Here is a 22,382-nt window from a genome sequence, read left to right on the forward strand (position 1 = left end):
CTGTAATCCAAAGTGATGACTTATTTACAAAAACTTCTCTCGTGAGCCAATGGAAACTGCTCGTAATGGTCATAAATCTTCCCATATGTATCCTATATGCTGTGAGTTATCTAAGGTGAGGGGCAACCCTGTTCTGTAGTTACAAGAACAGCAGGGACAGCACATAATCTTTCAGGGTGAACACACCTACATCTGCTTTGCAGAGCTTTCACTAGATATGCCAGAAACACAACGTGCAGCCTCCACTGTCCTGGGTATTTCCCGTGGAGAGGAGGTGTGTGTGTGTGTGACTACATTCATCACTCCTGGGACACGTGTGGGCTTGAGTGACAGAAAACATTCGCTGATCCAGGTCAGTAGAGTGTGGGTCAGAGAGAACTCCCTGTGTGTTTATGTACATCAGCACATAGATGTTGTCAGCGCACACGACAACATGTTGACTCATCAGCAGGCCCATTTCCAAGTGACCTCTCCACACGAGGGGAAATATAACTTGCAGTTGACAAGCAAGAAAGTGACTGTGTAGAAACAGTGCCTCATGGGATGTGACTTTAATAGATACTGTATATGCACTGTATTGCAAGTCTTATACTCTTTCATCTGACACTGAAAATTAGCAAATGCGCAAAAATGCATGCATGCAAATGTTAATACAACCCTTGGCCCACATTTGCTGCACAAATATGATTTTATGAGCTGACTGTTATTTTGTCTAGTTCTATTTCTGTTGGGAATAAATGTAACAACATTAAATTTACTATTTACAGACAGAGAGATGAAGTGATTATTAAGTAAGTGGTAAGTTTTGGAAAAGCATGAGATCATAGTCCTGAGAGCATTTTGCTTATTAAATTGAGTTTGCCTCTAATCCCAGCAGAAACCGCTATGAGGCTTACACAGGGATGCCCCTCATCAATTTACATTCATCACTGATAATAATTTTGAAAATCACCTGGGGGAGAATGGAGCCTAGGCCTACAGTACAACCATTCACACAGCAATTATGTGTGTCTCTGTATAAATGAGGTCAATGCACATAAGAACCCAAGGTAATCACTTCATGCATCACAGCTGCCATCAAGGACACTTAAACCCTTTGCTGCTATGTAATTGCTCTGAAAAAAAAGCAGTGGTTGAAGTTTATCGCTAATCAGCATAGTGTATGGCTCGGTGTTGGTTATCATTACACTAATGTATTTATCTGCCTTGATTTGAGCTCAGTATGTCGCTGGCTGATCTCCCTACAGCCGAGCTCCTCTTGATAAGGTTGGAGGTAATTACTGGGGGCCTGCTTCACTGAGCAGCCAAGGGCATTTCTTCTTCTTCTGCTTTGACCCAACCAAACAACGGGGGTTTTCCTTGGCTGATATTTTCAGGACTCCCTGTCTCTACCGTTCCTTCTCATCAGCCTCTTTTTCACTTTCAGCTGCTCACTCTATACTCTCCCCCCACCCCCTCTCTATATGTATGTATGCATGCATGGAGTGTTAGCAACTGCACCACACATTCCGAAAACGAAGGAGTCTGTCTCTTGTGTAGTGTTTGATTTTGCCTCTAATAAAAGGAGAACACAGTTCCTCCTTTTTTTTTTTCTTTTCTAAACTGGGCCATGAGCTCTACAGTGTTGCTAGTAATTATCAACCTTGTGGGAAGATAGAGGGGGAGAGAAGAAGATGAGCAAGGGAGGAATGCAGTCATGAAAGCTAGCTTACAACTTGGAGGCAAGACCGAGGAATATGCGACATTTGTCCAGGAATAAAAGAGGGAAGGACAGCAAGAGCGTGAGAGGGCAGTGATGGAGCGATAGAGCGATATGAAGATGCACAATGTGACAAGCGTGAGAGGGACGGAGAGGAGATAGGGGGAAGAAATATTGAGAAAGGATGTTGTAGATGGTGTTGAAGAGGGATGGCAGGACAGAGGCGAGGTTAAAGAAAGAATGGGAATGAATGAGGTGTATCGTATCACCTGCAACTTCAACACTGGCCTCTTAATTTGAATTCAAGGCTTCATAAATCATTTCACGTGACAATGGCAGCAGTTCACAAGAGTGAGGCAGAGTTATAGGTGCTTATTAATGGTGCTGACAAGAGCATGTCAAATATGAGCGGGAGCAAATAAGAATCACACTGCTTCCCTGACACATTCAATATTCATGTATGTGCTTCATTAGCATTGTGACAGGAACATATCAGTGACAGTTAACAACGTGCTCAGCTCAGGGGATTTAGAGTGACGTGGGGCAGCACCCTTCTGCAGACTCACAGCTTTGTCTGTGACATTACAGCACCAAATTCAATTTCTTCAGTTGGAAATCCTTTTCCTCAATGCTGCCTTCACATGAGCTACATAGAAAAACACAGAAGCAGGGGAGCATGACCGCCGAGCCTCGCACCTCACCTATCCTTTTCTCCCATGGACCCTACAGCAAGAACACAAATAGGCACTTTAATATATGCAGAACAAACAAAGACAAACATCCTCTGCACTCCCACAGGGGTCCAGACCTCTGTCAGAATGTGTGATGATCACACCAGTGAACACGCAACAAAGCTACACAACATGGTGATGGACAAGAAAAGATTTAGAATTGGAACTTGCATTGATTTACTTGTAGAAGTGCTTAGATATAGTCCGTACACACTGCGCTTTTCCCACACAGAAGAAGAAGAAAACTATGAGCAGAGGCGCTTAAGGGCAGCTTCTCACTGGAGGAGGGAATCCATTGTAGATTTTCAGCCCGACATTGTGTGAGATTAAGTTTAGCTGACACAGTTTCGATACATATATAGCTGCATTTGAATAGAAACGTACAGATACAAACACAAACACGCAGGCACATAAATATTCGTAAACAACTGAATGTACAGTGTATATATATGCAAACATGCATGCCAGTGAGGAATGCACAACCCAGATGCTTCATTAAACACTAAAGGGCTACAGAAAAATCATTTAAAAAAGCGAGGAAAACAAAATAAATACTATATTTTTTCCTCCACAGAAATGTCATGACTTAGCATAACTTAAGGTGTTAGTATTCCTCTTTTGTCTCCACTGTTCTTTGTTTCGTTCAGGAGCAAGTTCCTGAACTGTATCTTCTCAACAGCTCAAGAAATGGTGCAAAATTCCCCTTCAATGTAGTCTCAAGGGCAATAATAGCAAAATAAGAAAATCCATGTGTGTGTGTTTAAATAGAAAGTACATGCATTATTCCGATTGGAAATATGAGCTATGTGTTTTGCTATTTGTAATGCATTTGTCTGAACCAGTTGTGGATTCTGTGCATAGTATTGGGGAATATGTTAATAACCCACTAACATTTGGTTCATGGCATTTTAAAAATCATGTAACATTTCCTGAAGTGGGCTATTTTTTTTCTTCTTAGTTGGAGGCAGTGTGACCAAACGCTGCATTGCTATGTTTGGATTTTCTCTTAAAATGGCAAAAGAAGAGTTTTGCTTTAACATTATGAAGTAAATGTTGGTAGCACAGTGCAATAACTGTGGAATAGTAATAGTATCAACATTTCCCGTGGTTCCCTGTAAGCCCCGCTTTCACTTTGCATTTCTGTCAGCCACTGGGTCTGAAATCTCTTGGAAAAATGAAGGCTTGATTAACAGAAAAAAGAATGAATGGTATGCCATGAAATTGTGTCTGTAAGTAAAAGAGTCCTGCTGTCCAAAGAGGCAAAGAAGGTGAACAGAAACTGAGATAAAAGAGTGAACTTAGGACAGGTATTCACTAAGTGGAGAGAGCTGGACCTGACAGTAATCACTATTTTTTTAAAGGAGTAATCCATAGACTATTGATTAGTCGCAAATGGCAATCAATGCAAATGACTATTGCATTTAAGTGAACTTTATTTTGACAAACTGAACATCATTGTATAATTCAGCACAGTTTGGAATGTAAGCAAAGATTTAGGCCTACAAAATATAGTTGAAAACTGTAGGGTTAAACTGGCAACTCCAACATAATAAAAATACATAAAAATTGACTTGTATAAGTCAGTAGTGCAAATCCAAAAGAAATTCAATAAACCCCTTAGTAAGGTGAAAAAAGCTAGGCCTGTATAGATAAAGACAAAAATGGAGAGAGAAGTCAGGAAACAATTACACAAGGACATTGTGTAATTGTTCTCTGACTTAGGTCGAAGGTTTGAATTCTGTACAAGTATCGCTGAATTCACAGCATAGCAGTTGTAGTAGGGCTGGACCCGAATGTCCGAATATTCGGTCATTCCAGTAGAATCTGGATATTCATTTTGAGATGCGAATATTCGGAGCCCAGGAATTGCTATTTGGGCCAGCCCTAGCCTTAACTCATGTATGTGGTGAGTTTGTCAGATAAAGGGGTTCTAAAATCAGGATAACAATTTAATACTTGTTCTTTTGTCTAACAACAAAAACAGAAGAATGGTTAAATGAAAACTACTTTTAATTTCGCTGGGTTAAAATACAATATATGTGAGCTCAGAGATCAAGAGAGAAGCAAACAAATGTAGTAAGACTTGGTGCTGAACAGCGTTTTATGTGTTTTCTCTTAAGATGAACAGTGTTCTATTGCAATTTTCCATGTTTGTGACTGAGCTGCTCTTGTCACACTTGCCTACCAAACAGCACTTACAAATGGTGCAGAAACCTCACAGTTTTGAACAAGTGGAAACTCTGAAGGTTTATTGGCCCTCTTGTTCTCATGAAGAGTTATATGTAACAACAGAAAAGCTGGTGCCTAGTTATTTGGACTGGACAGTACATGAATGACGAGGAGTTTGAAATGCAGACACAAATATCTTCCCTCGTCAAGAATTAGCCAGACTCTACTAGTGTGAACACAGCCATGTGGGCTTTTATTCTAGCATTTCATAAAATGTAGCAATTAGATTTTATCAATTACTGCTTCATGCAAATATATCTTTTAGGTTTCCAATCAGCACGCTCTCTGATTCCCTTTCAGTGTGTCTCCCATTTATGACCCTCTTCCTCTCACATTACATTTCCCTCTCCTTGTCTTCTCATCATTTCCTCTATAGGTGTCGTCCATCCTCACTGTCTTTCTCTTGTTAGAGATAAATTCGATCCACCCTTGTCAGCTTTAATCAAAGCACCCACAGATTGAATTTAGGAGGTATGTGTGGGAGGTTAAGGTGATATCTCCAGGAGGACAGGAAACAAAAGGGTGCTCTTTGTGCACACATCCTTCCACCCACCTCACTTTGAATGAGACTTAAGGCCATTATCAACAGGCTCTCTGCAGCTGAATATGGTTTCCCCAGCTAACATCTGAACTCTGACTGAAGTAATACTCACACAAATAAAAGAACCTGATCTCCTCATGTCCACTGACTTTATTTGCTCAGACTTCAGATCAACCTTTAGAATGATAATAAATACAAAACTAGATCTCAGAATTTATGTTGAGTTGGTTTTCCTTGTATACACTCCAAAAGATTAAAGGTCAAATATTTGTGCTTCATGTTAGACAAAATTTAATGAACTAGATTGCCTACTTCTACACATATACAGCTGCATCCCATCCTCGTAAACACCATTTGGTACTACTAATTTTAGATCTCCTTGGATGAAGCAAAGGTTATTCAAAGCTGAAAATCCTCAAACTTTGGTCGGATGACATCAACAGCAATCAAGCACTAATCTTTTGTTTGTGTCATCCAGATGTTGTTGTTCGAAATCGTCTCCGATTTTGATGAACTCTGGTCTTGTTACTTCAATTCCAGTAAAAGTGAATCAGATTAGCTGTCTGACCAGACACCAGAATTAAGTTCTTTTGTCTGTGTTTGGTAAGAGCTTTTACTGAAGCTTTTAATTGACTGACTGGGCTTGCTGAGAGACAGTTTTCTTAACATCTTCAGCACGCTTCGAGTGCTTTTTATTGCATTGCAACAGTTTGTGGTTGTGTTGCCTAGAAATTAGATTTATGTCCTACTAGTTTGCACAGCTGTTTAATTGTTCAAGACCCCATTGTTCGCAACAAGAAAAAAATAAATATTTTTAGGACCTTTAACCCAATCACACAAGGGAGTCAGTATGTGAACCAGGGTCTCTAATGCCACAGTCTTTTATTTCCTAAACCAACTCTTGAGATAATCCGTGTGGCACGACAATGTAACATTTCTTGCTGTCAAAAATACTCCAACTGCAATTGGCATAGCAGTTTAGTAGCATATAAGCATAAGCCTCTTTTATACAGCCTGTTCTAGAAAGGCATGTTGTACTGTTAGTCTGCCTTGAAATTTTGTATAAAACACACAGAAATGGGAACGGTCGTCATTGTTGTTTTGTCATTGAGTTGGTAGCAGAGGTAATCATGGACCCAAATTTGTGACCTTGACACACTACCTGCCCTTACACTTCGATAGCTACACAGAAAAATGCTAAGTACTTAATGTAATAATGAATGACAGCACATAGAATTTAAAATGTAATTTCTTAAATGAATCAGAAAAACTTTAAACATTTTACCTACGTCAATGCAAGGCAGTGCAGAATGTGAAAATACTCCATGAAAGAATTGGAATAAATTATTGTATTATGGTATGTTTATATAGTTTCATATCAGATTGGCTCTGTTGGTCTGCATAGGTAAAACATCTTTTACTGACCGACTTTGGTGTCTGTAGGTTTGGCCTGAGTGTTGGCTGTTTAAACGAAACAGTGCCGTATTTCCTTTTATGTGTCTGCTCTATGAACAATCTGTGGATGATCTTGGATGTTTTTGCCACTAATAAAATTGTGGTGATCATATGAGAGGCAAAAAGTAGTTGTCACGCCCACTATGCCTGCAGAGATTGGAAGCAGAGCTCTGCACAAACACAGCTCTTTTCATGGTGGGACAGGGATAGGACACTTTTACAACATGTTATGTCTTTGACTTACCTCTTACAAGTTAAAAATCTCTTAAGAAGCAGTCAGCAACTAACCTGCAAAAAATGCTGCTCTCGTAAATGGCTAGCAGAGACACTTAAGCACTCAGTTGACCTGCCATTATTGTTTTGAAAGAAACACCTTGCTTCAGGTATTCACATTTTTCATACGTTTGGTCTATGTCTGACTAAAAAGCCCGTGTTCTTATGTTACACGTCACGCCTTGGATTTTGGAATGCCGACAAAGTATCTAAAATCACACACTGTGGCAGCATCTTGGTGAACCTAATTGGTTCAGTGCAAACAAGTAAAGCAAGCATTATGTGGGGTCTCTTTAATGGCAGTAAAGCAGGTTCCCTGTTTAAAAAGGACTATTATTTCCACTTGACAGTATTGTTTATTTAAGCCTCTGTAAGCAGTACACCAGACTTGACCCACTCACCCGACTTCCACTAACTAGAAAAATGTCAGCATTTATTACAAGGGACGGACAATGTTGAACGTTCAATTAAGGTCCACCTACTTTGTAGACAGATTATTAAACAAGAGGATAACTGAAGGAAGCTGTTTTGCAGTGACACTTAATATCCAGCCCCATGGTTTCCCATCTCATCTTCTTCTCCACATGCTGCCTCTATGACGGGCTGATTCACACCTCTTTGCAGTCCCACTCACCTTCCCTGTAATCTCCACTGGTATCTCTCTCTACTTCTCTTCCTGTGTTTTTGATTACCTCTTTATCTGTGTCCACCCCCATCATTGCCGTCCACCTCCACCTTTTGATACAGTTTTCTCTGATATCAGTAATACCGTTAGTTTTCTCTATAAGCTTGTGTTTACCTCCGCAGACTTCCCCTCCCTCTTTGTCTCTGTGTCTCTCTCTCTCTCTCTCTCTCTGACCCCTGTCACAGTCAGTAAAGTTCTGATGAGAAGCTACCTAACACTGCATTGTCTGATCAGGTGTTGTTGAGTAAGCGAGTTTGTGGCCCTGATCTCTTGGGGTCAGCTTAATGCTATCCTTTGCTGGATCTCTCCTTGTAACCCGGTCTGCTGCCCGCCAGCCGGAGCCTACATTTGTGCTCCAACCGTCGACTGGCCCCTCGGATGCTTACTCTTACAACATACTACTGTACCTCCATGCCAAACAGCACACTCAATGCCACAAGATGTCTAGCTCTGCACTATATTTGCATGCATTAGTTTCTAATGACTCAGCTGATAGTGTTGCTATTTTTAATGTGTATTTGTATTTTTATGGTAATTCTTCTGTAAAGTCTAGAAACATTTTGCCCCTACCAAAGTCCAAGTAGTTGTTTTAATGTTTTTCTCACTGACTTTGAATGTGAACATCTGCGGTGTTTGTCTGTGGATTTTTATTTTATTTTTTTGCAAGTTTCACTTCAATGCACACGTGTATGCTTAGACTATGTGCTCACATGATCTAACTTAGAGAAAGGTACTAAAGGTGATACACAGGGGCAGGCAGTTCGATATCCCTCCCTTTTCAAGTCAGATTCCACCTTGAACAAACTAAGAGGGGGATTATTGATTAATCACTATACATTAATGAGTTGAATTGATCTGAAATGAGGGCAGCAGTGCAGATCACTGACAGTGGGAGAACGACCACTTGAAAGGGTCTCTTATAGAGTAAGGAACTGCACAGGTTACCTAGAGAAGGGTGATGAAGAGGACAGAGGCAGGTAAAATCGGGTAAATGCCGTGGTGTGTCATGGGCAAATCTTGTCTGCGATTTGTGCCAGGGGCATGTACAGACAACAGGGTTTATGTCCGTCCCCTATCATTGTTGTATTTGGTTGCTGTATGAGAGTAATACATATTGCTTATGTGTGCTCGTGTGATGCTAATATGACAGCTGAAACTCTCCTCCTCTCAAAAAACACAACTGGTAGAGAATTTACAGACTCCTGTGATGGCTGTGTTGGACAGAGAAGATGTCTAAATGTATTTCCTGGTATTAACCAGTGGCGATGTACATGTTACAAAAGATAAGCATGTGGGATGCATGTGGTGTACATGTGGAATATTAATCCCTAATCTTTAAGCCATTTTCAAAACCACAGAATTCAGAAAGCATGTATACATTATATATCTTCTCAAAATCCGTCTTTCACACAGCACTGTATAAAGGTCAATTGATTTTCTTTCCCATCAATTTGAAAACGCTTTTGTTTTACCTTTTTTTTTAAAGATGTATTAGGTTTTATTTTTATTCCCTGTCAGTTGCAACATTACCAATAAAGCAAAGGGCCATGTCAATCTACTAATTCCAGCAGGTTGGCATATGCCATAGATTGTGTATAAGCCATCGACATAGCCACCATGACATCATCTATTGGTTTGTAATCTACCGTTTTAAACCTTTCAGTTTCACATTTTGCCGTCACCTTTGTTCTCTTTTCAAACTGGTCATGGTAAACGAGGGGTAGATCTGACTGAGAACCAAAGGACACTATGCACGGTGATATGGTGGTCAGTCATGCTGCCCTTAAACATACCCTGCTTTATCGTCTGTTTTATTGTCAGTAGGTCGATAATTTACAAAATAAACACCATGCTATATTGAAGGAGATTCAAAACTAAAGAATGAGACCATAAACTTGTTAGGAAAATGTTAACTGAGGTAACAGATCAAGCAGGAAGTAGGGTCATGTTCTTATAGACGTTTATTCAGTCAGACTTGTTTTTGCTGCTGGAGGATTCACCTCCTGCCGGCTGATAGAACAAATGTAGAATTAAGGCACTTCTGTACTGGTTCACTTTTTAGACCTGAAAGTTTGTGGTCTCCACAGGATGACTCATTATTAACGTTAATGATCCCCAGACTTATCCTCCAGGGAAAACCCTTCATTGCATGTTAAAAAGTCCGAATAAGGCTACAGTAGATTCATAACTGACTGAGTTTACTGGTTATGTCTAATATTCTTGTCGTTGATTAATGAAATTAACCATATTATTTAAATCAGTTTCTAAGCAATCCAGGACTTAGTTTAATTGTGAATACATAAAATGTTATTGACTATAACAACGCAGTGTAACACTAAAATTTGTAATAGCTACGTTAGCTCCTAGTGTGAAATATATTAACTTTGCATAAAGGCTATGAAATTGTAAGATATTGACTTTTTTTTTGCCCATTCTTTTCTACTGTGCTGTGTCAATGTCATGTGACTTGCAAGTTTCATGTCACTCTTTTTTTTTGCATTATTTTTACATTTAATTGCATTTTTACATGGCTCAGTTACATGAAGAAAATGAGGAACAAAGTAAACATCAGGTTACTTGAATTATAAATTAGATAGGAAAATGACTTCATTAAAAAGTCAACAGTTGGCCTGACAAAATAAGTATTAAACACAAGCTAGCAAGTTGAAATTGTCCACATGAAGTGGACCTCTAGTGTTAATAATCTTTTCGCAACAGACTTGAGTCTGAATGTTTTTACATCAAAATAATCATCATACTTGATCTACATAATGGAATCACTTGTTCACTGTAGTAAACGTAGTCCAGCTGCTGTAAACAAATGCTCAACTAGAACAGATGTCAACAAATATTGTTATAGCAACTTGTCAGTCCAGTAAGTCTGTCAGTATTTACTTCCACCTCTAAAATGTATTTATACTCAGAGCAGAGCGTTGCCAACACATCATCGCTTCATCACTTCATCACTTTTGTTTGAATGCTGTTAGAAGCATGTAATCAGTCCTGAATCCTGATGCTCCTGAATGTTAACAGTGTTAGCTCTCTGCTAACAGACACCCAGCTCCTGGCCTATACTATTCCTTAAAAATTCTAGTTTTCCATTAACATGACCCATAGGTAGCTAGCTAAACTGGATAGGTACCAGATACCTTGATGCTGCAGAGTTCATCAACAAGACTGCCACTATTAGCGGTTAGACAGCAGGTAGATGTACTTGTTTTCACGGACAATCAGCAAACACACCTGTAACTCCATCCTATTAAACAAGGGGCAAGTGGCCCTAAAGTACATCTACAATACATTTCCTGACATGCCTGCTTGTTGTCTTCTGCCCTATTGGTTAATATATTTTTATTTAGTTAAATTAGCAACGACAATTAAGCGATTAACAATTAATAAGTAACACACTTAATTAGAGGTGTGTTTATAACACATGATTGAGGACATAAAATCAAGCCCTTTGGTCTGTCCACCATTTTGATCCAACATTATTAGATGATTTGACATAAATCCACAGTGGCCAGAGCTTGAGTCCACTTACTTTGGTCAGTTATCAACAGCTCTGGTTTTCAGTTTGTCCAATACTTTGGTTTATGAGCAAATACATACAAAACTAATGATATTCCCATCAGCCTCATATGTGATTTGTATTTGCAAATGAGCAAATATTAGCATGATAACATGGTAAATTAGGTTGATAAAGAGGATACATGAGTAATCATTATGCCTACTAATTGTAAGCATGCCAACATTGTCATAAAGCATATTGTCATGGTAGAATTAGCCTAACAGAGCCACTAGCATGGCTGTAAACTCGTTATTCTTACTCTTATTTACCCTTCTATAGTTTGTGCTTTTATTACATTTTGAGGCATAAAAATGCGACTCTAATTGAAAATTTGAGAACGTGAACAAGCACTAGAACATACTTTACAAAGCTCTTTCTTTCTCTACACAACATAGACATTTACAAATAGTGGACTGTAAACGTTCCTCTAGTATTATAAACATCAAACAGCGTCACATAGACCATTTAGCCCAAACAGTGAATGGGATATCTCAGGACACTGGTGACATGTTCATGAAGCCATCGTGGTAACAACTGTCACTTGAGCCTCTTCATTCATGTCCATAATCAACCTCGCTGCCACTGCAGCGCTGAACATCTGGTAGCATTATGTAAACAACTTACTGCCAGTTTCATAAAAAGCAGGGATTGTCTCGGCTATAAGGAACAGATCCAAAATAATGATCATAATACAGTTTTTCTAGGAAATACAGCTACAGTTATAGTTTGTTGTCATTGTTACGTCACATTTGCTGTCTAAAAAATTGTTGTGTAAGCAGTACAGACATGGTGGTTTATATACCCCTGAAACAGATGTGACTGGCAGAAAGCTATTTCACTTTTAATGACAGAAGGATTTAAATGTTTTGAGCCAGTTCAGAGAATTTGTATTATCAGACGGTACCATAAATTCCACTGAAGAGGATGTAAGACTAAAAACACAAATTGCCAGACCATACTCAATAAGTACTGCACTGTATCATATCTGCAGCACATCAGTCTTTTGGTGCACTTCAGATTTTTTGAATTGCACTGCTGTTTGAAGCATGGGAAACATATGTGAGCAAAGGGGTGCAGACTGAAATGAAAGTCCTCATCAAGCACGAAGCTCTGCTCATCACTCATCATTCTCATGTTCAATCTGCTTAGATGCAGTCAGAAACTCCGGGGGGGAAAAAACACTCTAAATTCACAGTTTCTTCCCTAATCAGCCATGAAAGTATGTGGCCTCTTTATGAAGGATGTTTGTTCAGCGACATTTCTTTATTATGCATATTTTAACTTGGGCATACCACTCTTACTAATTGTGCATGAAAAAGGCAAAACATTCCTCAGTAATGAATTAAATTTAGCAGTCTACCACTCACACCAAAGGAGAAAAGAGAATGTCAAGAACAGATTAAGAAATTATTTTATTCTTTCTTCTTAATTAACGCAACGATGTATTTAGAAAAAAACAAATATGGAAAAAATGTAAAAAGCTTTCTATTAAATGTTAAAATAAGCAAGACATTGTATAATTTAAAAATACTAAAAGGAGATAGTAGTGTTTAAAATATACAATTTTCTTGCATGCTTTTCTGTTCCATTGGCAAGTTGGTAAGAGGTAAAGTGATTTTGGCACCACATCACATAAATCTTCATTCAGAGCCTCAGACTTGAAGTTGTGTTTTCAAAGAGCAAGTACATCAGAAAATCTGACAAAACCAGCACAGGAAACTGTGATGATGGCTTTTAACTAATTTCACAATTTATTCTTGATACAAGTCCCCCATATTGTGTATTTGGTTATGCAAACGCTTCACTCTCTGTGTGACAAGTCATTTTACTTTTGCACTGACACTGCAATTTATGCTGTTTTACCATGCAAGGATGAGTGCATTGACTGACATTGGTCAGTGCATCAAACAGGTGAAGCTGCAGGAGTCTGCCCTGAAAAGACCTGCTAACATGACACTCTTAGTTTTTATGAGCTATGATGGCAGCAAATATTAATGTGATGGGTTTTAACTGTGAATCGTAAACAGTATTTCTGCATAAAAAGCAGGTGCCGTGCTGGGTGATGTCTTGGTTCAAATGGAAATGTATTTTGATACAGTGCTAATCTGCTGTTTCAAATACCCTGTTGTTTGCACAGGAGATAAAAGAGGACAGAGTAACATGAAAAAGCACTCAACAGCTTTTTGATCGACTAAATAAACCCGTGGGACTCTTTCAAATTGAAAGTAGAGAAATTGACTCTATACTGAAGTAAAATTCATTGAATTTGAAGCTGGACATTATGACTACAAATTGAATTATTGAATTTTATATTGTAGATTAATTCTCTTTAATTAAATATAAGATATCATTTGTTCCGATTTTAAATTTTTACATAAACTATTAATTCAGCCTTGGTTCCTGGCAAAATATCCCAAAATAAGAGCAGGAAAAAGAGCAAGCAGAAAAGATGAAAACGATAGCAGTGACTCACCTGGTCTTTTGTCGTTTCGACCTTTTCGACCCCCGCATAGTCGCACTTTAGAGATCAGAACCAGGATCTGTTTCTGGCACAGGGACTTGTTGCTCTTCGGACAGGGCTTGCGCTTGTTGGCTACCGGTCGGTTGGCTTGGTCGTCCTTGACCGCCCGTTTCTGTCTAATGAGAGAGCTGGCGAGAGCTGCCATCTTCCCCCCCCTCTCACCTTTGGGAGGGGGGTGTCTTTTTGCCTAGTACTCCCTTTGCTGGTTTGGCTTTTGCTTCCCTTAAAAACTAGAGTAGGACGGACGTTCTAGAGAAGCCCCCACAGGGGAGATCGAGCGTCTAAGTGGGTTAACAGGGAAGAGATTAGTTTGAGGGTTCCCTTGGAGAGGCAAGAACTGGAAGAGATGCAAGTTCACCTGCAGTCCAATGTAAAGCCTCCACGCTGACCAAAAAAACAAAAATCTGACACTAGCAGAACACATAAAAAAGTGCCATAGTCACATTTTCAGATGTAAACTAAAACCAATGATTGACTTTGGAAAAGGTAAAGATGGAGACATATCTCTACCCCTCTTCCCCACTCATATTTCACTCCAAAATGTGCCTTAACGGCCAAGTTCTAGATATTATGTTGAAAAATTAACTAACCTACTTTAAATAGACAATACCAAAGAAAAGGAGCTCAAATTATTTTACATATAAAAACACTTTTACCGAAGTAAAGTGAGGTCATTTTGAATGCTAGGAAGCTCTTAAAAGCACAAGAAAAATCAAACTGTTTGTCACCATTTGTGCAGTCCACGGAGGTCCAACTTTGCCTCCCATTTAAATGTGGCAGCGTGGAATAATGAGCTGAGAGTGCGAGCGGTAATCCAGCCGACTTAAATCCAGAGGTAGAACAGCAGGCGGGACATTGACGGTCTTTGTCGGAATGAAGCCGGGAACAGAGCGGAGACATGGACACAGACAGACAGAGATTCCTCTTCTGCCTCCAATGGCACACTCCTTTCCCACAGTCCTCACCGAACCCCCACACCCTCCTCCTCCTCTTCCCCCTCCTCCTCCTCCTCCTCCTCCTCCTCCTCCTCCTCCTCCTCCTCCGCCTCCTCCCATCCAAAGTCAGCGAGTGGTTGTGAGAGTATGTGTGTGTGAATTCCAGCAGCCACCATCAGTAGAGGTGACATTCATGAGAGAGGGAGAGGGAGAGAGAGAGAAGGGGGGAGAGAGCAAAAAAAAAGGAGCGAGGGAGGGGGGAGGTAGAGGCTGTGATGTGTGAGAATGAGTTTGGCTAGGAAAAGGAAGGGAAACGTGGGGGAGAGACGGGTAACAGCCACTTCACAGAGGCTGCAATTTTGTTATTTTACAGAAACGTCTCCCTAAAAAAGCCTCAATCATTTTGACTGCCCTACTGAAACAGAGAGGCAGTGCGGGGGGGGAGACGAGGACAGGGGAGGGGAGGGGAGGGAGAAGGAGAGAGTGCTTGAGGTGCAGATTGTGACAGTTCTCTATCTCCTCAAGAGGAACAGCATCACCATGTGCTACCTTCCTGTCACATGCACCCACACATCCACACAACACACACACACCAAACACCCAGCGAATCAGCATATTTTGTTGTGGAGTCTTCCCGGCTGTATAATTGTGTGTCTCTAGTTAGTATTCTTCTGTGACACCCGCTCGCACAGTAGTAACCTCCATGTTCTCTCTTTGATTTGTTTCCTTGAGCTTTACATATGAAATGGATGTTAAAAAAAAAAAAAAAAAAAGAAACTAATAAAATGACTTTTTTCCCCTAAAACTGGCATTTAGTGTCTGACATAGCTGACTGCTGGCTTACACTAACCCTGACAGAAACATGAGCTTGGACAGATTGAGTTAGACAGCTAACCCTGCCAACACACACACACACACACACACACACACACACTCACACACACACTCCTGCTCTCCCATACAAAAACAACAAACATGCATCTATAATGTACCATGTACATGCAGTACAACTCATTTGTTCTACATCCATTTATGTAAAAATTATAGGGCTGAAAATAGAGATTTTTGGGACAAAACAAACTTCACCAAGTATCAGTATAGAGCACAAATCATGCTGACATACTTTTCCACAAAAAAGCGGCTGCTGGTAAATGACAATGCCCTGCAGTCAAGCATTTGTCATCGCGTTGAGTTGCGGCAAAAACAAGGTTTATGCTTACCGCTTTCATTCCGCAAAACAAAGACAACCTGATTAAAGACACACAGCATGTTTGCAAGAATAGAATAGGAAGCAGGCCTATTAATACATTTACAATTATTTGTATAAATGAAATTTAAAAAACTGCACTCTTTTGAGCGCATGTAATGTGGATGTTTGTGATATGATTATGTCTGAACTGGAAATGTGTTTAGCATCCTTGTCGAAGTACACTGATTAATACATTAGCTCGGTAAGTCAGGGTCTTAATGTGAAAATCTCATCACTAAATTTGTAGGACAACTGAATATAACATCACTATGAACATCTCCAGTCCAGCCCCTCAGATGAGAACCCAATAAATCTACTTATCTGAGCGCCAATCAATCCAATTTTATTTGCCATGGCACCTCTTTTACAAGCCAATTGTCAGGAAAACCAGCAGCGAAGGGAACTTGAAAATGCAAGGTCGATTCAAATCGTTTCTAACAATGCAGCGCAAGGTCACCGTCTGTCAGGACTTGATTGACAGGTGACAGCAGATGTTTGGTCTCTGCGGAGGGACGAGGGCATGGCGGGGGCGGAAGGGAGGGAACCGCAGATGAGATAATGCACTTTGTATTGACGAGAAAAACCGGAACGATATTTCTCTCCTTTTCTAATGATCCCTTCCCTTTGCATTCTCCAACCATCCTCAGCCACTCACTCGTCTTCTTACTTTGGGTTAAGAATCAATCTCCTAATGGACATCACATTACACACATTGCCAAAAGGTTGTCCTCCTTTTTGCTTTATCCAGTCACAAATACATGCCAAGTTACACCAAAAGAAAGCTAAGTAGGGATTCTGGGGACATTAGGCAGTCTGAAGGTTAAGAAATGTTTCCATCATTATAATGAAATTTCGTGCCAAAAAGTAAGTAGACTCATTAAGACTAAAGCCACTTTTCATTTCTTCCTAAGAGCTATCACCTGTATGAACACAGCCCAACTAACAACTAAACACCCATTATGTCAGGACACTGTCTAGCCCCCATTTGTTATTTTCAATTTATTACCATATTAATTCTAGTCTTTTGTCTTGCTCAGATATAATTTGTTCACACCTACCTCGCTTTTCAACCTACTTCTTATGACATTCACAATTTATTGTGCAGATTCCTACAGCTATAGTGTCATTATTGAAACCTTGTTGGTTTAGTGGAGGAAACAAAATCCAGCATAAATCAAAATGAAATATATAAAAATAGCAAATCGGTATTCTGTCATGTGTCCATATATGAATTCTCATCATCTGAATAATACACAGAAGGGGATTAAATGCAGATGTTTTGCTAAAAACAATTCATTCCGCAATCCCTGCATGCGTATCAATTTGCATGGTAGCCGGGGGTATTATGGGCATATCCTCTTTTGAAGGGCTTGATTGAAATGTTTTCCCAGAATAATCATTCTCACTTTTTACTTAATTCCATGTTACCCAGTGTAATTGTAGAAACTTTACAAAATATTTGAGGGATATTTTTGCCTCTATTGTCTTAAAAATATTGGGGCATTTGCAAAATTTGGGATTGCTTTTAAAAACAAGAAATTACTTTAATCAGGTAGGGAGCACGAATTAGTATGTGTGAGCGAGGTTGACAGTGATTAGAGTGGAGAGTTAATGTGATGCATCGAAGCAAAGCAGCATGGGAACAGTTCTGTGCAGGATGTCATCTACCCTTGTCCAGTCTGTAAGTACGCTCCTTATTTGACCCTTTGTTGTCAATAAAACTATCAATTCATTTTACTCAAGAAGAGATTATGTGCCACTACAGTCGCAAATTTCCATTGAGAACAGTTCAGATGAGTAATCAGCAGGTAATAGTGTTAAAAAGCAAACCTGTTATACATATAACATTCATAAAGCACAACAGCAAGAAGGGTTGTCATGCTTTTGCTGTGAGACACTTGCTTTAAGCCTCTGTCTTACATTATTGTGCTGCCCAAACATAACTTACGTCACATAAGAAGAACCTTCATGAACCCTCCTTTATGAAAAATAATGTAATATATATGAACAATGTTTTGTCTGCACACAGGACCAAGTCTGAGCATCAGGCATTTTCCACATTTCAGCCCCGACGTTGGTCCATGAACATCACAGAGAGCACAAAAGACACAGTTTTGATTGATCATTTCGTTACAGTGCAATGTTCTGCTTCCAGACCTTGGGTCCTAACATTCATGGGGCTTTTATTTTGACACATACCACCAGCCTAAACATTGTAGCAGACCAGGGACCGATCGATGGCAAAAATTGCAGTATGTTGCAATGCATGTCAGTTTCAGTGGTGCCCCTACATTTTGTCCTAGTTCTCCTCAAAGTTTGGCTTTGGAGGTAACTTTGCATTACAGTGGGCATGAGTGGTCTGCGTTACCAGATTTGACAGAAGTCAAGCATTTTCCCATTATTCAATTCAATGCAATTCAATTAAATTCAATTCAATTTTATTTATGTAGCGCCAAATACAGGTCAAATTGTCTCAAGACGCTTTACAGAACCCATATGCCTGAACCCCCCAGAGCTGGACCATTTGATTTTTAAAAAAATGTAATCATAAAAAAAAAAAACTTGTAATAGAATTATTATTCTTTATTATAAAAATGGTAATGCAGATGCTTAAGAAAATTAATCATAAATTAATAATAAAACAGTTTCAGAAAAAGCAACTCAATCACGGAGTATGGTGCTGGTGACTTTACGTTGTTGAAAGTCTCCCTCATACCTAATAAAGACTTATGATATACTCTAGATAAGCTACATTGATGAAATGGTGAAGGTTGTTTTCTATTCATCATAGTGGTGGGATATAACCAGTCATTTACTATATCGATATTATTGGCTTATATCATTGGCTTATGTCACGTATTTGGACAATAAGATATTATCTTTTCTTTGATAGATTGTCTATAGAGGATCACAGTAAAAACCTGATTTTTCATTTAATTGACAAAACTACCAATAGATTTAATATCATTCTATAACAAAAGTAAGCACACATCCTTCCTCAGAAGCTATGATTTCCCCTTTGAGTAGAGATAAGTTCTTGTAGACATTTTGTACAATTGTTAATCAGTCTCTGTAATCGGCTTTCCAATTTTTCCCCACTCTTCCATGTAAAATTCATTTTCATGATATTTGAATGCATGTAAATGCCTGTTTCAAATCTCTCCACAATATTTCTCATTCAAATCTGCTCTTTGACTTGGCAATACCAATCCGTTCAGTTCTATTTATTCTTTTTGAACCACTCCTTGGTAGAATTGCTTGTATGCTTACAATCATTATCCTGTTGAGAGGACCATATCCAGTATAACTTCAACTTTCGGACAGATGGACTCATATTATCTTCAAGCACTCTTGAAGTTGAATCAATGACTGCAAGCTGTCAAGTCAATGAGGGAGTAAAGCAAACCCCAAACCATCACATTTTAACCATTAACCACCATGTTTCCCAGTTAGTCTGGGGTTCTCCTTCTCAGAAGCTGTCTTTGGTCTGCATCAAACATGTCCACTGTTACTGTGGCCAATAACTTTGACTTACCCGTCCAGATTACATTATTCCAAAAGGTCTGCTCTTTGTCTGACTGTTCGCTGGCAAAACGTACTTTTGCTCTAATGTTCTTTTTGGACAGCAAAGGCCTTTTACTGGCACGCCTCCCATGAATGCCAAATTGTCTGTAAACTCTTTCTGATTGTAGAAGCACTTCGACATCAACAGTTGCAAGAGTTACATGTACATTCTGTGATGAAATTTTGGCTTTTTTTGGAGACTTTGCATCAAACGGTCTGCCCTTGGGCTGAATTTGCTAGGGCGGTCTGTCCTGGACAAATTGGCAGTCGTTTGTAGATTTAGTTCAGATAATTTGGAGGACTTTTTTATATCCCTTGCCAGACTCATCAACATCCACAACCATTTTTCCAAAGGCGCAAGAGAGTTCTTTAGTTGTTGAGACTACACTTGACCCCAGAGGTCAAAGATTCGACTTTTATTCCCTAAGGGGGGTCTAATCATTGACACCTACTCTGAAACTCATGATTCTAGCTCTATGGATCTGAAGGTGTGAAAAATGTAGTTACTTTTTCCACAAGACTAGTGGAAAGACCAGCAATTTACATGGGATGTAATTACATTTTCATGTAACTATAAATATATTTCCTCAAGTACTGTGCCTAATAGCAAACTATGATATATTTGTCTATCATTTTGGTACATTTACTTAAGTAAAGGATCTGAATATTTCATCCATTATAAATTCATCTGTCATCATAAAAACAGCTTTAGAATAAATTTTATGGTCGTCACACTTCTTTGAATCAACTAGACTAAGGATTCCTCACTGTGCGAGACATTTGCACTGATTGTTTGTTCTTTGAGCTGCTCCAAAACAGCTAGCTGATAAATCAGTTGGCCGATCAACCAGTAATTACAGTTAATTACCAACAAATTGCTTAAATTATTAGCCTTGTCTAATATAAGAAATATTATAAAGAATGCCAAGTTTTTTTTTTTGGACTGCTTCAAAAGGTCACCTTGGGTTTTGCAAATTTAGATTGAAATCTAACCTTTATAAAACAGTCATTTATAGATAAACACAATTAATCAAGTATACAATAACCTATTAAAAATGACAAATTAATCGACAATTAGTTATTCAACTTCACACCAGGCTATAATACATGTATGGTATGGTTGCTGCAAGGTGTCCTTGAGTATGTTGGTCAAGTGTCTGGTGATGTGATTTTGGAAATACTGAAGTTTGGACACGCAGCCATGTTTATGTAAACACACCGTTGCACCCATAAACACACACACACACACACACACACACACACAATGCCAGAAAGAGTTAAGCACATCAAAACAATTGGCCTAGTTCTGTCTTTTTCTCCCTCCTCTCTTCATCACTCTCTCTCCTTCAATCCCCTCTCAGCTCATCATGCTGTCCACAGATGACAGGAGGTATTCTTCGTTAATCCCCCTCCATTATGCGACCATGTGGAATCTGAGGCCTGCTTCTTGCATACAGAAATAATATTTCCAGTGTCCATGACCCTCGGGTGAGTTGCTCATTAGCTTTGAGCAGCACATATCACTCTCGGTTTCATTCTTTATTTAGCCCTGTTCAGATCAGACTCTGCTAATGAGGTTTTAATCGTGAAAATGACTGTGTTTGAGAGAGATGCAGGTTCTCGTTTTATTTTTCCTGTAGACAGCAGCTCCTGAGTTGGTATTTACTGCAGTGCCCAGCAGATGCTTGGTTTTTAAACAGCGGTAACTGTCGTGAATGTTTGCAGAAATCTATTTATTTTAAAATGGTTTTATATTTTATGTGTGTTTGTTATGTAGAAGGCTGTGTTGAAAACAGTAATCTTTTACTAGTCAGTTTTTGCAAAAGCATTTTGTCCTTATGTCCAGCTTACACACTTCACATCAATATAACTGTCTTCATAATTTGTTTATAAATAATTTCTAATTTTGTTTGTATTGAGAATTGTATTTCCTTACATTTACCGTCAACATTTTTAGATTTAAAACTAACACTGAAATAATTTTAGGATTCGTGATTTGTCTGATATTTGGAGACAGTGTTAAGGCCTTTTGAAGTGTAGTTAAATGTATAATATCGAGGTTTAATTTTCTTTCTTTTTTTTTTATGTCTGTATGCTAAAGTCATGGCTCTGGGGATGCCAGTATTGCCAGTATCTGCCAGTTGTTCTGTATGTCAGTCCTTTATTTTGTTCCAGATCGAAATATCTCCCATTTTAAATATTGAATAGATTTCCACATCTTTTTTTAGTACTGAGTGGTCATCAAAACATCAGCCAGTGGAGTTCCCCTGACTTTTTAAGCACCAACAGCAGGTTTAACATGCTAATATTTTAAAAGTGCATTCTGATACTAGTGTCACTAGCATGGTTGTAACAGACGGTTCCCAAATTTATGCTGCAGTGTTAATGAACACAAGTGCCACAGCAAGCAGAGTTTGGCAGGCCGTGACTTTTTTCTTACTTAGCCATGGCTATGCTCCCTTGAAGACACAGACAGCCGCTAACACCACGGATGTATAGTTGTTCTTATTATATACTACTTTCTTGTTCACTTGGAGTCTGCTTGGAGGACTTTGTTTGTTACAGAGGGTCGACATCTTCGTATTCTGTGCATACACATGACTGCAGAGTGTGAACACTTCTGCCTTTGTAGAAGACACAAAGTATGGGATGCATGCCCACGCCCATTGAGGGTTCTGTGCAGACTCTCTTGTACTTGGGAAAAAAATCTAAGTTTATGTCACATGGACCCTCGTGCACTCATAGAAAATACAACAGTAGACAGCATGCAAGTTCCTTCCATTTACTTTATGTATGACCCTTACAACCATTCAGCAAAATGCTGGTCATTTTGTTGTATTAAACAGAAAGATCCACCTTGTGGCACAAGCAGATACTACAGCAAATTTCCAGTGCATTTTGAGAGTTTTGACAGTTACTTTGTAGGTCTACT

At 39.1% G+C, this 22,382-nt stretch overlaps 1 protein-coding gene across 1 annotated transcript in view; it reads right to left on the reverse strand.

Moving 5' to 3' along the window:
- Positions 1-14,670, reverse strand: part of fgf11b (fibroblast growth factor 11b) — a 41,688-nt gene extending 27,018 nt beyond the window's left edge. Inside the window, exon 1 of the mRNA XM_023275414.3 lies at positions 13,655-14,670. Coding sequence (XP_023131182.1) covers positions 13,655-13,847 — 193 coding nt within the window. The 5' untranslated portion in view covers positions 13,848-14,670. The remainder of the gene's footprint in view (positions 1-13,654) is intronic.
- Between the last annotated feature and the right edge of the window lie 7,712 nt (positions 14,671-22,382).

The sequence above is a fragment of the Amphiprion ocellaris genome, chromosome 14, assembly GCF_022539595.1.
Source record: "Amphiprion ocellaris isolate individual 3 ecotype Okinawa chromosome 14, ASM2253959v1, whole genome shotgun sequence".
In the NCBI taxonomy this organism is placed as follows: domain Eukaryota; kingdom Metazoa; phylum Chordata; class Actinopteri; family Pomacentridae; genus Amphiprion; species Amphiprion ocellaris.